Source organism: Musca vetustissima, unplaced genomic scaffold, assembly GCF_032173495.1.
Source record: "Musca vetustissima isolate MV318-11 ecotype Yass unplaced genomic scaffold, APGP_CSIRO_Mvet_v1 utg24930, whole genome shotgun sequence".
Classification (NCBI taxonomy): Eukaryota; Metazoa; Arthropoda; class Insecta; order Diptera; family Muscidae; genus Musca; species Musca vetustissima.
The window spans coordinates 131,664-149,000 of NW_026880842.1; the positions used below are offsets into that span (position 1 = coordinate 131,664).

General features: G+C 36.4%; 1 protein-coding gene across 1 annotated transcript; it reads right to left on the minus strand.

The window, feature by feature from the left end:
• Positions 1 to 220: 220 nt before the first annotated feature.
• Positions 221 to 1,353, minus strand: LOC133326716 (uncharacterized; the record flags this gene model as incomplete). The annotated part of the gene is made up of 3 exons (XM_061535333.1): positions 1,300 to 1,353; positions 347 to 1,219; positions 221 to 283 (listed from the first exon to the last, which is right to left on the minus strand). Coding segments are annotated over exons 1-3 (990 nt in total), but the record flags the coding sequence as incomplete, so codon positions are not given.
• Between the last annotated feature and the right edge of the window lie 15,984 nt (positions 1,354 to 17,337).

Here is a 17,337-nt window from a genome sequence, read left to right on the forward strand (position 1 = left end):
AACTGTTGTAGGATTGACCAGGTCCAGCAATGGATTGTTGAGAGCCACTAGTATATGTAACCTTTTGGGTAGCAGGCGCTGTGTACGATTGGTAACTGTTATACGACTGACCAGGTGCCGAACTAGTTTTTTGGGAACTGCTGGTGTAGGTGACCTTTTGAGCGACAGGAGCTGTATACGACTGTTGCGATGAGGTGGATGTGTAGGTCTTTTGTACAGCTGGTGCTGTATAGGTTACCTTTTGTGGTGCCGGAGCAGTGTACGATTGATAACTGTTGTAAGACTGACCTGGACCAGCATTGGTTTGTTGGGAGTTACTAGTCGTATATGTAACCTTTTGGGTAGCTGGAGCAGTATAGGATTGATAGCTGTTATAGGATTTACCAGGTCCAGCAATGGTCTGTTGTGAGCTGCTACCTGATGTATAGGTGGTGGTCTTTTGTTGTATTACCGGTGCCGTATATGATTGGAAAGTCTTAGAGGCACCACCCGATGTTTGCTGAGAGCTAGTGTACGTAGTCTTCTGTGCAGCAGGAGCTGTATACGATTGATAGCTATTATATGATTGACCAGGTCCAGCTATAGTTTTCTGTACAGTTGGGGCAGTATAACTCTGCGATGTGGTTGTTGATTTATAGGTCTGCTGTTGGACAAGTGGAGCTAAATAGTTTTTGTCAACATTAGTAACGGATTTTTGAACACTAGAAGTGCTATAAGACTTTGGAGCGGTATAGGCTTGATAGCTGTTATATGATTTACCTGGAGCGGATATGGTTTGTTGGATGATGGGTGCTGCAGGGGCAGTGTAAGCCTGTTGAGCAGATTTACTCGAATAAGTTACAGTTTGTGCCGCTGGAGCTGTATAGGTTTTTTGATTTCCCGTCGATGAAGTATACGACTGATAACTATTATAAGATTTACCAGGTCCAGAAATGGTCTGTTGTACGCTGGGTGCTGTGTACGATTTTTGTGAACTGAACGTCTGTTGAACCACTGGGGCACTATAGGTCTTTTGCACAGTTTGTTTTACAACTGGAGCTGTAAATGTCTTTTGAACCACCGGAGCAGAGTAGGTTTGGGAAGTAAAAGTTTTTTGAACAGCTGGAGCACTATAGGCGGCCTGTTTAGTACCAGAAGAATAACCAGTATTACTATTATATGTTGTGGTAAACGATTGTTGAGCTGGGCCTGAACTGGATGAGGTGCCCGTTACTTGTTGCTGTTGTTGATAAGCACCTGAATTGTAACCTCGAGTAGCTGTAGAAGTAGAGTAGCCAGTATTTCCAGAGTTATAACCACGATTTGATGTTGATGTTGTGGTGGAGGAGGATGAGAAAGCAGTTTTGCCAGCATTCAAAGCACTGCCGCTTACTAAATTACCAGCCGTGTATCCAGATGATGGTGAAAATGAGACGGTACGCGATTGAGCTGATACCGAATGCGGTGGCAAATAAGTATTGCCGGCCAGGTGAGAGACATCAGCACTCACACAGGCAACCAAGGCGACTAGAGCTAGCACACATTTCTGTAAGAGAAAAGGAGGAATTTCAAAATTAGTACTAACAAAAGTTGATACAGAATACAATAAAAATTATAAAATATCGCTTCTTCCTCTTCAGATAACAAAGCCATACATTTGTATACCCTTCACCAACATGGCGAAATATTTGTCAACGGCCCCCGTAATTTATGGGTATTCTTGTTCAAGTTAAAATTCTACGTTGCCTTAGTCATGTCTGTTGATATCACGATAGAGATCGCAATATTTAAATTAAAGATTCACAATTCCGGAAATGAGATATATCGATCAACGTATTCCAATAGATCCCATAAATGGTCCCGCTCCATATCCGTTATTTTAGAGATTTTTATACATATTTCTTTGTGTATAATTTTCATTTCGATAAATATAAGTCCGCATTTTACCATAGCCACCACATCCACTGAAGTGGATGTAAATTGTCATTTAGGTCTTTTGGAGGATGATTAGGACTTCATTGAACTTCAAAATTTGTCTTTGATTCATCTTGCATTATAAAATATTTTTTGTAGCTGAGTATCTGCAGTTTGGTACTTAATTACCCCACTAGAATAGAAGACATAGTCCCAAACAAAAATGTCGACCCATTTAAGGGTACAAAAAATCGCCGTAATTAGAGTTAGGATCAAGAGCTACTTTTTATAAAAAAAAACTGTAAATTCTGTTGAATAGCGTGTGTAGGATTCCCAAAATAATTTGGCGGAAACGTATATATCGGTCGGACAATTCAATTCGGTTGAATAGCGTGTCTAAAATTACCAAATATGGCGGGATTACGGTCCACTAATTGGTGATTGGGACTTTCGAATGTATAATTTCTGTCAAAATGGTGTCGAAGAAATAAAAAAAATCGATTTCGATGCTTCAAAGGCGTTTATAGGATCATCAGTGGTCCCGAATCATGTACCTATACGTACGGTGATGAAACAAAACAACATTCTACCCGATAGGGTCTTCAAAGACGAGCCAAATCTTCGTCACCACAATTTGCTTGCCTGAGGTATTCAAAGCAATTCGAAAGACGAATAACTGAAGGTGAATCGCAGTACCACCCATAACAATGCGGGTTTTCACACATCGTCTCAAATCAGTACCTTTTTGGCCGGGCATAACATAGAATTGATGGGTTATCCGCAACACCAGTATTGACTCGACACATAATGATTTCTTTTCATTCCTCATCAGAAGATGGCGCTCTATCGTGATTTTACACGGACTCGAAATTATGAATAATATGTTTTACAAACATATTCTTAATTCGATTTTCTGCATGAAATTTTCTGGATGAAATTTGGCACAGCTCATTTGTTTGGCCCAAGGCCGAACCCTATTGAAAAATCCGTTCAGATTTAGATGTAGCTCCCATATATATTTTCGTCCGATTTTAGGTAAATGGTTTACCAAAGTCCGTATATATCTTTCGATTTGCACGAGATTTGGCACAACGTAATGAATTAGGTCTAGAATGATGTGTGTTAAGTTTCGTGAAAATCGGTTCAGATTTAGATATAGCTCCCATATATATTTTCATCCGATTTAAGGTAATTGGTGCACCAAAGACCCTATATATCTTTCGATTAGCACGAAATTTGGCATATTGTACTGAATTGTGGATATAATAAAGTGTGCTAAGTTTCATGAAAATCGGTTCAGATTTGGATATAGTTCTCGTATATAATTTCGCCTGTTTTTAGGTAAATGGTGCACCAAAGTCCCTGGAAATCATTCGATTTGCACGAAATTTGTCATAGCGTACAGAATTAAGGCTACAATGACATGTGCTAAGTTTCGTGAAAATCGGTTCAGATTTAGATATAGCTCCCATATTTATTTTTATCTGATTTTATGTAATTGGTACACCAAAGTCTCTGAAAATCATTCGATTTGCACGAAATTTGTCATAGCGTACAGAATTAAGGCTACAATAACATATGCCAAACGGTGGTGAAGGGTATCATATAGTCGGCCCAGTCCGACTTTACTACTTTCCTTACTGGTTTTTAAGATAGCGCTCTGACATTTTGCACAGTAGTCTTAGAAGTCTTAGGCCAATCGAAGTGGCTGGAATTCTCCCTACCAACAATTATTAATATTGACCCAAATTTCAGTGGATTCCTTATAAAACGATCCCCTCCCCAATATTGGTATTTCGACGTTTTTTTACAGTTTTTCCAAACGAATTGCCTTTAATTTGGTATTTCATTGTATACTACGTATCCGTACCAAACAATTACTAATATTAACACACGTTTCAGGATGTTCTCCATTTAACGATACATCCCCCCTTTCGGTATTCTGGGGATTTTGGACACGCTTTCCAACGAATTGGCTGTCATTTGGTATTTTGGGTTATCATTGGATGTCAAATCTCACTACCAAAAAATAGCAATATTGATCTCCGTCTTATTATAGCTTCATATAACGGTATCCCCATCTCATATTTTTCTCACGTATTCTTGCGAATGTTCAAGGTCCTATCATAACATGAGTTTTCTCTCAGGAGCCCCCATTAATTTTAGATGATTTGATTATCTCAAACTCCTTAAACCAAAAGGATCGATAGGCCGAGATTTTGCTGTCCCTGTGTGTACTGAACACCGAGATCAAGTCAGCATTTGCCCTTTTGCTCTATGTGTGGTTTCTGTCCGCACTGAGCTGGCCTAAATTTCCTAATCTTCTTGAACCGTATACAAGACGATGATTTTGACTTTCATGTCTGAACCTCACAGACATGAAATCGATATTTGAATGTTTTCATCGTCCTTTTCACTTTTACCCGATCATTGTCCTGAATACCTTTCAAATAAATTATTCCGTATCAAGAATTGTCGGAATCATCTGGATTGTTTACTATATATACTTCATTATACTAAACCCAGGGGATTTTCCAATACTTATCCAGATTTTTGTACAGGTTAAAATCAACCGATTAAACTTATCAATTGATATCTTTATTTTGTTCACCCCCTTTCCTGTGACCTCGCTTTTGTATTACAGTGTTATAGATCCGATTAGTGAAATGGATCAACTATTTTTTGTTTTTTAATTCCGGGAAGGCATGATTCGAAATAGTGGAAGTTATACTAAAATATTACAGTGGTCTGCATATTACTTTTTATCTAGCCATTAAATGTTAACCAGGCTCTCTAGAAATATCATCTTGGACAATGAAGGAGTAAAGTGGTTGAACACCTATGTATGCACTTTTAACATTATTTGAACACATTTTTAACATTTCATATAGTTATTATTTTAATCCACGGTAATTATATTTATCGGCATTCACATATTTTTGCCTTGATCCTTGTTACCACCACACACATAATTTATTCCATTTCATTAATAATTTTCTCACGTTTTTGCAAAACAAAAAACATAAATCCAAATAAAACATTTCCAAGGACACCAAAAACACATCATTTTGCCATATTCAAATTTATTATTCAACTTTAAGATTATTAATGTGGTCTGTGGCAATATTCGCGAGTGTCAAAAATATTTCGAAAAAAAATTTATAAAAATATATATTCACAAAACTACACTGACCATTTTGAATGGCACCTTTTGGTTTCCTCTGCTCCGTTTTTATGGTTAATAAATTGTTAGCTGAGATTTTTTCCGATTTCTTCACTTAATTCGCGTTTAATGTCGAGTTTTATTTCTTTTTTTCTTCTTTTGTAAATCTCAGGTAATTAACTACAAAAAATATGCAAATTAAACGAAACAACGAAGAAGATGAAGGTGTCGGAAATCCGCGCACAACTGTGGTTGCCGCTGGTACAATTAGAACTGTTTAGTGTTTGTCTGGCAGCGCACGCATTTATAGTTGAAACACAATTCAGAATAACTAGCCGAGCCATGGCAGATCGCAATTCAGTCAGACAGCCAGTCAGTCAATCGCCAAAAAGTTCACAGGCAAGATGCTCAAACGTTAGAAGATTATGACGTTAAAGCGTCAAAGAAGACAAAGAAGTAAGCCATACCGGCAAATGGGTTTGCGCTTCATTCCGCACCACACAACCCGTAATACCTTATTCGTAATGATAGACATATGTAAGACACAAAAATACCGGCTAGCCAAGTTCAGGCCAAAATAAACTGTCATACAACATGTATGTGTCGGCTGGCCAATAGATAGACGGGTGGAGTCTATACCCCCTCCACCCTCATGCCGCATTGCTGCTTCTTCTTAAGTGTTAAATCGACAAAAGCAATATTTTGATTATAAATCTGCGCCCACAATATTCAAGCAAAAAATAGCAGCAGCAACAGTAAATGAAATAGAAGTCTTCACAACCAGCACGGTAACACCGAGCTGGTTCGGAATAGTAAAAGACGCGATAATATCCATAAAATGGATGAGTTGTGCATGTAATCACTGACAAGCTCTATACATCTTTTCCATCATCATTACCCCTAGCCATTATCAAAGACATGAGTGTAAATGGCGTTGCCTCCATCACCCTAACCAATGCCACAATTTGACAACTAGAATTGCAATAGCATAGATTATTTACTTGTTGGATTATATTACACTTAGGATTGATTGATTCAACTTATTTAGGAATTTTAGAATTGTTGTTTGTCAGATTTCATGCACCGTACACTCAATCTGTCAGAAAATTGGAATATATCAAAAGTAAACTGGTTATCCCCTCAAGAACCCGAAGACCATATTACCCCTATATAAGGGCAGCGCCCCAAAATTGTCTACATAGATCCAAGTTAAATCTTAAACCGAATTTTTTATCGAAGTGTATATTATTTGGCTACTAAGATGAAAAACGCAGCGCATAGGGCAAATCTGCTAAGAGTAGCAACACGCAATGCAAGAGAGAATTATCGGGAGAAAAGGAGAGAGGTGAAACGTATTTTCAGAAAAAAAAGAAGAAAGAATAAGAAAAACGAGAGCGGGAGCATATCGAGATGTTTAGGAGTCTGAATAAGACCCGTAAATTTTATCAACGATTAAAACGCCAAACCGCAGGCTTTGGTGGCGGCACATCCTCCTGTAGATATGGAGATGGAAACCTGGTTACAGATGCAGATAGCGTGTTGAGGATTTGGAAGGAGCATTTTCCAAAGCTTCTAGTATCAAATAGTGTTGGTGAATAAGATACTCCAGAACCATTAAGAGATGGCGGTATAGATTATACACCACCTAGCCAAGATGAGGTCAGAATAACAATTAATCGGCTGAAGAACAATAAAGCAGCAGTTGCAGATGGATTACCAGCCGAACTATTCAACACTGGTCAGAAGAATGCACCAGCTGATTAGTGCAATTTGGCTAGATGAATGCATCCCGAATGATTGTAGCCTCAGCATTCTGTGGCCCGTGCACAACAAAGGAGACAAGACGATATGTGCCAACTATAGAGGTATAAGTCTCCCTTCCAGCGTACTGTGTGAACGACTGAAGCCAATGACATTATTTTACCCAACTAACGCCAGGCAAATCCACAATTTACCAGATTTTCACTCTGCGCCAAATCCTGGAAAATACCCACGAAAAACACATCGACGCATTTCACTCTTTCGTCGACTATAAACCAGTTCGGCATTCCTGCAAAATTAATACGGCTATACAGGATAGCTTTAACTGGAACAAGGTCAGCAGTTAAAATCGGAAAGGACCTCTTGAAACCCTTTAATGCCGAAAGACTGGCAGTAAATGGCAAAAAGATCAACCTGATGGTATCAACGCGCAAGACGTCCAATAGACTCGGACCAACTGTGAATCTTGAGAACTACAGCTTAGAGGTAGCCAATAATTTTATATACCTTGTTATCGCCATAAATAAAACTACCGACATCAATTTTGAAATTCGTAAAAGGATAGTTTTAGCCAACTGATGCTAATATGGTCTAAGTAAGCAATTTAAGAATACGGCCACCTCTCGCCAAACCAAACTCACACTCTACAAGACGCTGATACTATCCGTACTTTTGTATGGATCTGAAGCATGGGTACTAGCACAAGCAGATGAGGCAGCTCTTGGAGTGTTTGAAAGGAAAATGATCTGAAAGATTTAAAGGGCCTATCTGAGTCGAAGGTGAATATCGCCGTCGGATGAATCATAATATGTATCATATATTTTCGGACATCGGCATTGCCAGACGTATCGAGCTGCAGCGACTACATAGGCTAGGCCATGTTGTTAGAATGGATGAAGGTGCCCAACAGAAAAGGCATATAAAAACCAGTAAGGGAAGTAGTAAAGACGGACTGGGCTGACTATATGATACTCTTCACCGCTTTATGCATATTGTACATATGTATCCTAACAATTTCATGTCAATGTTCCCTCGAAGAAACATACACCTTTCTGCAACCTATGCTAAATTTAGTTTCAATCGGGCAGATTTATAATCGTTTGCGTACAATGGAACAAATTTATGGAAATCGATTGATACATGCTACTCAGTTTGCCGCACTGTTTAAAATATAGCCTCAATCAGACAAACGTTCGAAATATATATCGTATGTTGTGCAAAATTTCGTGTCAATACGACAAACAGGAATTTAGTGCACCATTTACTTAAAATCGGACGAAAATATGTATGTGGGACCTATATGTAAATGTGAACCGATATTCTCGAAACTAAACACACCTCATTCTAGACTCAATTCAGTACGCTATGCCAAATTTGATTGAAATCGAAAGATATATAGGGATGTTGGTGCAACATTTACATTAAATACGGCGAAAATATATTTGTGAGATATATCAAAATGTGAACCGATTTTCTGATTCATCATCATTCTATACTTAATTTAGTGCGCCGTGCCAAATTTCCTGAAAATCGAAAGAGGGCTTTGGTACACCATTTTCATTAAATCGGACAAAAATATATATGGGAGCTATTCCTAAATCTGAAGAGATTTTCTCGGAACTTAACTCACATCATTCCAGACTTAATTTAGTGCGCCATGCCAAATTTCGTGAAAATCGAAGAATATATAGGGACTTTGGAGCGATTTTCTGATTCATCATCATTCTATACTTAATTTAGTGCGCCGTGCCAAATTTCCTGAAAATCGAAAGAGGGCTTTGGTACACTATTTACATAAAATCGGACGAATATATATATGGGAGCTATATCTAACTTTAAACCGATTTTCACAAAACTTAGCACACAATATTCTGGACCTAATTCAGTACCCTATGCCGAATTTCGTGCAAATCGAAAGATATATGGGGACTTTGGTGGCCCATTTACCTTAAATGGGACGAAAATATATATGTGAGCTATATCTAAATCTGAACCGATTTTCTTTCTATATATGGGAGTTATATCTATATCTGAACCGATTTTCACGAAAATATATATGGGAGCTATATATATATATATCTGAACCGATTCTTACCAATTTCAATACCATTCGAAAATAACAGTTGAATAGAGTGCATACATTTTACAGAATGTAATAAAATAGCAAAGTTTATGATTTTTACAATATCGCGAGTGAAAGTTGTTTATGAAATTACTCTCCATAAGTTTACCCTTAATTAATGCCCAAAACAGACGAATAGATGAATCAATTGTTCTCAAGACTTGAAATATCTTAATCAATTTATTGCGTTGGTGTTAATTAGAATGAATACGTAATAAAAGCGATATAAATTGAAGTGGCGTAATAAATTATATAATAGTATGAGCGGAATAACTTCTTTCGTTGTATTTAAATAAATTATATTGTGTAAATATAAGGGATCGATATGTTATCTAAATATATTGTTCCTATATGTAATCTTTGATAGAGGTCAATGACCAGCTGCTGGTTTTTCATACATATATTTCAAAATTCAATTGAAATAGAATTCAAGTATACTTTTTTCGTCATTCTTAACATGTTAGGTATTGAAACCTGAGTGTACTGAAAATAACAATTTTATTATTACTTTATTTATCACAGATAATTAAGAATTTGCAAATATACGAATTCACATTTAAATGAAAAAAAATTAACAACCGAAATGCATAAAAACTAATGAGTAAAACACATGGCGATGACATAGATGGGTTGGGTCGCATCACAGGTACCCTTATCAATTTCATTATGAAATATTAATACTTATATTATACATGTGTTTATTATGAAATATTCATAACGAAGGTCAAGTGAAGAAGCTTTTTTATGAGGCCATTTTAAAGGGCATAACTCTAGTTCATCAAAAACGATCAGTTTTTCTGATTTTTTTTCTCCAGAGGTAGGTATTTTTAACCTAATTATGGGGATATATTTTCTTGGGGTCGTACCCTGTTACCCGGCTATTTGACCGGAAGTTCGGGTACGGGTACCCGGTTCCACGGATCCCTTTAATATAAAATTGATATAATTTTAAGGCTTATAAACATTCCTTTCCATTGAGTGATATGCAGGGGTTATCTCAAAGGGTCCACCCTACACTCAATCTGTCAGAAAATTTGACTATATCAAAAGTAAACATGTTATCCCTTCAAAAACCCGAAATACCATATTACCCATATAAAGGCAGCGCCCCAAAATTGTCTACATAGATCCAAGTTAAATCTTAAACCGAATTTTTCATCGAAGTGTATATTATTAGGCTACTAAGTTAAAAAACGCAGCGCATAGGGCAAACCTGCAAATAGTAGCAACACGCAAGAGAGAAACGGATAGAGGTGAAACGTATTTTCAGAAAAAAGAACAAGAAAAGAAAAAGAAAAACAAAGGGTCCATCATTAGAGTCAGGTTTGGAGAGGGCCATAATGGAACCAAATTCGACTCTTAGGGAGTTTTTAAAAAAATCGGGACCCAAACCCCAGTTTTTGAATGTATCTCCAAACAATTTAAGATAACAACTTCATATCACCACTCAATGGAAAGGTATTTTTATAAGCTGATAAAATGATAAATTTTATATTAACTGGATCCGTGGAACCGGGTATCTGTACCCTAACTTCCGGGTCAAATAACCGGGTAACCTGGTACGTCCCCCAAAAAATATATATCCCCATAAAAGGGTAAAAATACCTACCTGTAAAAAAATTCAAAAAATTCTGATCTTTTTAATTAAACTAGAGTTGTTCCGGGTTATATATGGGGCTATAATAAAACGGAGATCAATATTCATATTTTTCGGTAGTGATATTTGAAACAACCCTGAAACATGGGTCAATATTAATAATTTTTGGTGCGGATATGTGTTATTCAATGAGAACCCAAAATAGCAAAAATGTATATTTTTCAATCTCCTGACTGGTTTCTCATTTTCATCGAGCATTTATTTATCGGTTAATTAACGGGGGGATATACAAATTAGTCACGTCTGAATATATGTATCTTCAATTCATTATTTGTTCTAGTTCATGCAAATTATTTTCTTTCTACTTTTGGTTTATATGAACATTTGTGTTACCATTAATATAATATTATCGTTTTTTCTTCTAATGCATTTTATAACCATAACAAAAATGAAACAAAACAATTATCATTTACTCCGGCATCTATCAGCTACCACTGATGATGACAAATGTCTAGACATTGCTGAGTGATTGATTGATTATTTAATTAAGCGGAAGTCGTCACACAAAAAATATACTAAATATTTTAGTAGCTTCCGATTAATGTCTATTTAGTCGTATTTTGTTTAAACTGTTTTTCTTGAGTTATTTATAGCCTAAAGTTCATGGAGGTTATTGGCAGACTTTAAAACATACCAAGACATTAGGGGCTAATTTATCACAGTTCAGTTTTATGTGACAAATATGGGTGTATGTTGAAAAGAGGACCGATGTCTATGATTATTGGTAGGGATATTTATGGCAAGAAGACTTGCTACTCAAACTCGATTCTATGCGGTTGAAAAATGTGCTCAAAGTACCGAATATTTGGAGTAGACTATAACAAAGTGGGAACCAATATATCCCATTTTTAATACCAATGTAATAGTAGTTACAATGTATGTCCTTTTTGCAAAAAATTGTGATATCAACAAACGTATAGGGGCATCCGCGGAATGTTTTGGGATGTTGAATGACAAGTGACAAAAATAATTAGAATTGAAGAAATCTAATTTTATGTTGCACCATTATATTGGAACATTCCCAAAAGTGCCATAGCTCCATCTTTCAGTGAGTTTTTTTCCAATTCACACATAGTTCGAACTGTCAAATTAACTCTCAAGCATGATTTGTATACCCTCCACCATATGGTGGATCAGAAAAATCTTGTATGTCGATTTACAAATGTCCGTCTATAGAAATCACGATAGAGATCGCAATATTTAAGATAGAGCTTTGATATTTTGCACAGACATTACTAGTACTCCTAGTATGTTTTATATTGGTCAACGTTTTGTGGTAGCCCCATATAATTCCATTGGCTATCAAATCTCAATACCAAAAATATCAATATTAATCTTCGGTTTATTATGTCTCCACTTAACATTAGCCCCTCCATTAGATATTTTGAGAATTTCAATCATCTTTTTCTTACGCATTTTTATACCCTTCACCACTCTGTGGTACAGGGTATTATGTTTTCGTGCATATGTTTGTAACAGGCGAAAGGAATCGAGATAGACCCACGATTCCTTTTGAGAATGTACATAGAATCACTTTCTGAGTCGATTAATGCATGTCCGTCCATCTGTCCATGTATTCTTGTGAACAAAGTACAGGTCACTTATTTGGCCCATTGGACAAAATCGGTTCAGATTTAGATATAGCTCCTATATATAGTTCGGTCTAATTTTATGTAAAGGAGCTGTCAATATTGGTCCGATTGAGACAAAATTTTGCACAAAGTACTAAATTAGGTCTAGATTGATATATGCCAAGTTTAGTTGAAATCGATTCAAATTTAGATATAGCTCCCATATATAGTTTCATCCGATTTTATGTAAATGGAGCACCATACTGCCAATATTGGTCCGATTGAGACAAAGGTTGCACAGAGTTCTGACTTAGATCCAGTTTGAAATCGGTTCAGATGTAGATATAGCTCCCTTATATAGTTTCGTCCGATTTTATGTAAATGGTGCACCAAACAGCCAATATATAATTAGGTCGAGATTGATTTATGCGAAGTTTTGTTGGAATTAGTTCAGATTTAGATATAGCTTTCGTATATTGTTTCGTCCGTTTTAATGTAAATGGAGCACCAAAGGGTCAAACTTTGGCCGATTGGCACAAAATTTTTCACAGAGTACTGAACAAGGTCCATATAGATGTATGCGGAGTTTTGTTGGAATCGGTTCAGATGTAGATATTTTTCCCTTTTACATTTTTGTCCGATTTTATGCAAATAGTGGAAATGGAGGTGCCTATGTCTGTTCGCATTACATGAAATATTGCATAGGCGTTTCAGGTTCATTTTAGTCTTTGTGCATATGTTGGTAACAGGCAAAAGGAAACGAGATAGACACATGGTTCCTTTGAGAATATGCATAGGATAACTTTCTGAGTCGATTTACGCATGTCCGTCTGCCCGTCTGTCCATGTTAAATTGTAAAAACAGTACAGGTCGCATTTATGATCCGAATAGGATGAAATTTGGCATAGGTCACTTATTTGGCCCAAGGACGAACCCTATCGAAATTGAGAAAATCGGTTCAGATTTAGATAAAGCTCCCATGTATATTTTCGTCCGACTTAATGTAAATGGTGTACCAAGGTCCCTATATATCTTTCGATTTGCACGAAATTTGACACAGCGTACTGAATTAAGCCTAGAATGATGTGTGCTAAGTTTCAAGAAAATCGGTTCAGATTTATATATAGCTCCCATATATATTTTTGTCCGATTTAAGGTAAATGGTGCACCAATGTCCTTAAATATCTTTCGATTTGCACGAAATTTGGCACAGCGTACTGAATTAAGCCTAGAATGATGTGTGCTAAGTTTCGTAAAAATCGGTACAGATTTAGATACAGCTCCCATATATATTTAAGGTAAATAGTGCACCAAAGTCCCTAAATATCTTTCGATGTACACGAAATTTGGTATAGCGTACTGAATAAAGTCTAGAATGGTGTGTGTTAAGTTTCGTGAAAATCGGTTCCGATTTAGATATAGCCCCCATATATATTTTTGTCCGATTTTAGGTAAATGGTGAACCAGAGTCCCTATATATCTTTCGATTTACACGAAATTTGTCACAGCATAATGAATTGGGTCTAGAATGATGTTGTTTCCTGAAAATCGGTTCAGATTTAGATATAGCTCCCATATATATTTTCGTCCGATTAAGGAAAATGGTGTATCAGAGTCGCTATATATCTTTCGCTTTCCACGAAATTTGATACAGCGTACTGAGTGGAGTCTACAATGATGTGTGTTATGTTTCGTGAAAATCGGTTCAGATTTAGATATAGTTCCCATATATATTTAAATATAGTTCCCATATATATTTCGTCCGATTTAAGGTAAATGGTGCACCAAAGTCCCTAAATATCTTTCGATTTGCAAGAAATTTGACACAGCGTACTGAATTGAGCCTACAATTATATGTGCTATGTTTCGTAAAAATCGGATTTAGATATAGATATAAATGGTGCACCAAAGTGCACATATATATATTTCGTAATGAACTTAGTGTGACCTATAAATTAGATATAAATGCTGCATCTTATTCCCCAGGTGGGTCCGATTGGCACAAAATTTTGCACAACTTATTAAAGTTATTATGAGACGTTTTGTTAAATTGCTTCAGATTTAGATATAATTCCCAAATATAGTATCGTCTAATTTTAAGTTAAATGTGCACCAAAGACCCAGAGTTATATAGTTTATATAACCTTTATAAATGCGAAGTCTGTTAAGTTTCATCTGTTGAATATACCCAAAGTGGTGAAGGGTATCATATAGTCGGCCTCGTCCGACTTTAATACTTCCTTACTGGTTTTTGTATAGACTAGAATAGAATATCATCCTCCAAAAGCCGAAATACAAAACTTCGATGAGAAACTGAGCCTAAAACCTGAAGGAACATTTTGTTAAGCTTCTGGCATCAAATAGTAATGGTTAAAAAGATACACCATAATCAATAAGATATGACGGTATAGATTGTATACCACATAGCCAAGATGAGATCAGAATAGCAATTAATCGGCTGAAGAACAATAAAGCAACAGGTGCCGATAGATTACCAGCCGAACTATTCCAGATAAGAGGTCAGTCGCTGATCAGGAGCATGCACCAAATGATTATAATAATTTGGCTAGAGAAATTCATACCCAATTATTGGAACCTCAGCATCCTGTATCTCGTGCGAAAAAAGGAGACAGGACGATATGTGTCAACTATAGAGAAATTAATCTCCTTCCTGTCGCATAAAATTGCTATCCAGCGTGCTGTATGTACGACTGAAGCCAATGGTCAGTGATCTTATTGATCGTATCAATGCGGCTTCAGACCTTGTAAAACTTCGCCAGATCCTGGAAAAGACCTACCAAAAACACATTGACACATTTAATCTATTCGTCGACTATAAAGCCGCATTCGATAGCCCAATCCGCTCATAGGTGTTTAAAGTCTGCAGACTTAAGTTTAGAATAACTTTATCTGACACAAAGTCAGCAGTTAAAGTTTGGACATGAACTCTCCGAGCCCTTCAATACATCCTGCTGGAAAAGGTCATACGAGATGCAAATGTGAACAAAATGGTACACTGTACACCAAACAGCATATGTTACTCGCCCACGACATCGTCGTAATGGGTCGAACATTACGAGCGATAACAGCCACCATTGAACGAATTGAGAAGGAGTCTGCCAAAGTGGGACTGACAGTAAATACCGAGAAGATCATGTTGATGGTATCAACGCGTCCAGTAGACTCGGACCAATTGTAAAAACTACAGATTCGAGGTAGGTAGGTAACAAAACTAATAACATCAACTTTGAAATCCGGAGAAGTATAGTGTTGGCCAACATATGCTACCATGGTCTGAGTACGCAACTCTACAAGACGCTGATACTACCCGTGCTATTATAAGGATCTGAAGCCTACGAAACAGCTCTTGGGGTGTTCGAAAGAGAAATTCTTCGCCGATCTGGGTTGACGGTGAATATCACCATCGTATCAATCATGAATTGTACCATCTTTTCTCCGACATAGACATAGTCAGACGTATCGAGCTGCAGCGACAACCTTAGCTAGGTCATGTTGTGAGAATGGATGCGGATGCCCCAGCACAAAAGGCATATAAAAGCGAGCCAACTGATGGTTTACGCAGAAGAAGATGGTCGCGAATTCGATGGAAAGGTCAAGTGAAAGATAAAATTTCTAAAAACATGGTCTTTCAAATTGAAAGAGCTGAACAAAGGGCCGAGGTGCCTGGAAATCTATTTTAAGCTCGGCTTATGGAACAAATGTTCTGTTACAAGCCAAATTGGCAGTAATTTGTATTTTGGGTTCTCATAACGCTATCATCCCATCTCCGCACTAAAAATTATTAATATTGACACAAGACGGTATTTTTAAGGATTTTGGTCACGTTTTCCACCGAAATGGCTGCAATTTGGTGTTTTGTATTCTCACTGGCTGTCAAATCTCACTACCAAAAAAATATTAATATTGATCTTCGTTTTATTATAGCCCCATTAAAATATTTTACATTTGAGCCGATATTGTATTTTACAAATACAATCACTATGGCCTGCAGCAAATACAACCACATTACGCAGAAATGTATATTCATTCTCTCTTTAATTGTGACCCACAAGGCTCAGATTAACACTTATGTATGTATCAATTTGAAACATCTGCTACAACAATTAATCAAAATTCTTGGAATTATTTTAGCACTGGCCACGCATATTAAGAACACATGTTTTTTCTCGATTTTGGTTTTTGTTTTCAATGTCATTAATAAAACGTTCAGGCTAAAGGCGACGAAAACTGAAATTCCCGTTTCTATCTAGCCAAAAATTAATTATTTCCTTTTAACTCTCAAAATTAAAACCACATTTTTTATTTTATTAATTAATTAATCAACAAAATATTCCGGTCAATTTATTGAATTCTTTTTCAGTTATTTTCCTTAAGTAAAGTTATTAGTTCTATTCAGTTTGATGAACTTTTGTCATCACCATTTGAAGTTGATTGCATTAATTGGCAAATATTATAAATGTCTATTGCCATTTATTTTGAAATTTCAATAAAAATTATTTATTATTTAATAAGAGAAACACACATATAAAACAAGTTTTCGTTTATAATTTAATAACCCAAAACATAAAATGTGTAAAAATTGGCAATAAAATGATCGAATCCGTATTTCGTTTATTGTTCAACTAATAGTTGAAGACTAGAATACAATAAAAACGTTTGATGCGACTATATTGAAAATAAGAAGTGATTTTTATGTTTTGTATTATAGGAAAAAATAGTTGGCACATATAATCATAAATTTGATATACGATGAATAGAAGGCATATTAGTAGCCAAACAAGTCATAATATACAATTTTATTGCAGGTTCTTTTTATACCCTACACAACTATGTTGTCAGGGTATTATAGCTTTGTGCAGCCCCAAATGTTTGTAACGCCGCGAAATATTGGTCCTAGACCCACCTTTAAGTATACCGATCGTCATATCTCGACTAGCTGAGTCGATCTAGACATGTGTGTCCGTCCGTCCGTCTGTCCATTATAATTTGTAAACACGATACAGGCCACAGTTATGGACCAATCTTCACGAAATTTTGAATGTAGGATGGGTTCTGGCCAATGAAGACCCCTATTGTTTTTGGAAAAGATCGGTTAATATTTAGGGGATGAAATGGACCAAATACTAAATTTTTGTCGGTTTTTCTGGTC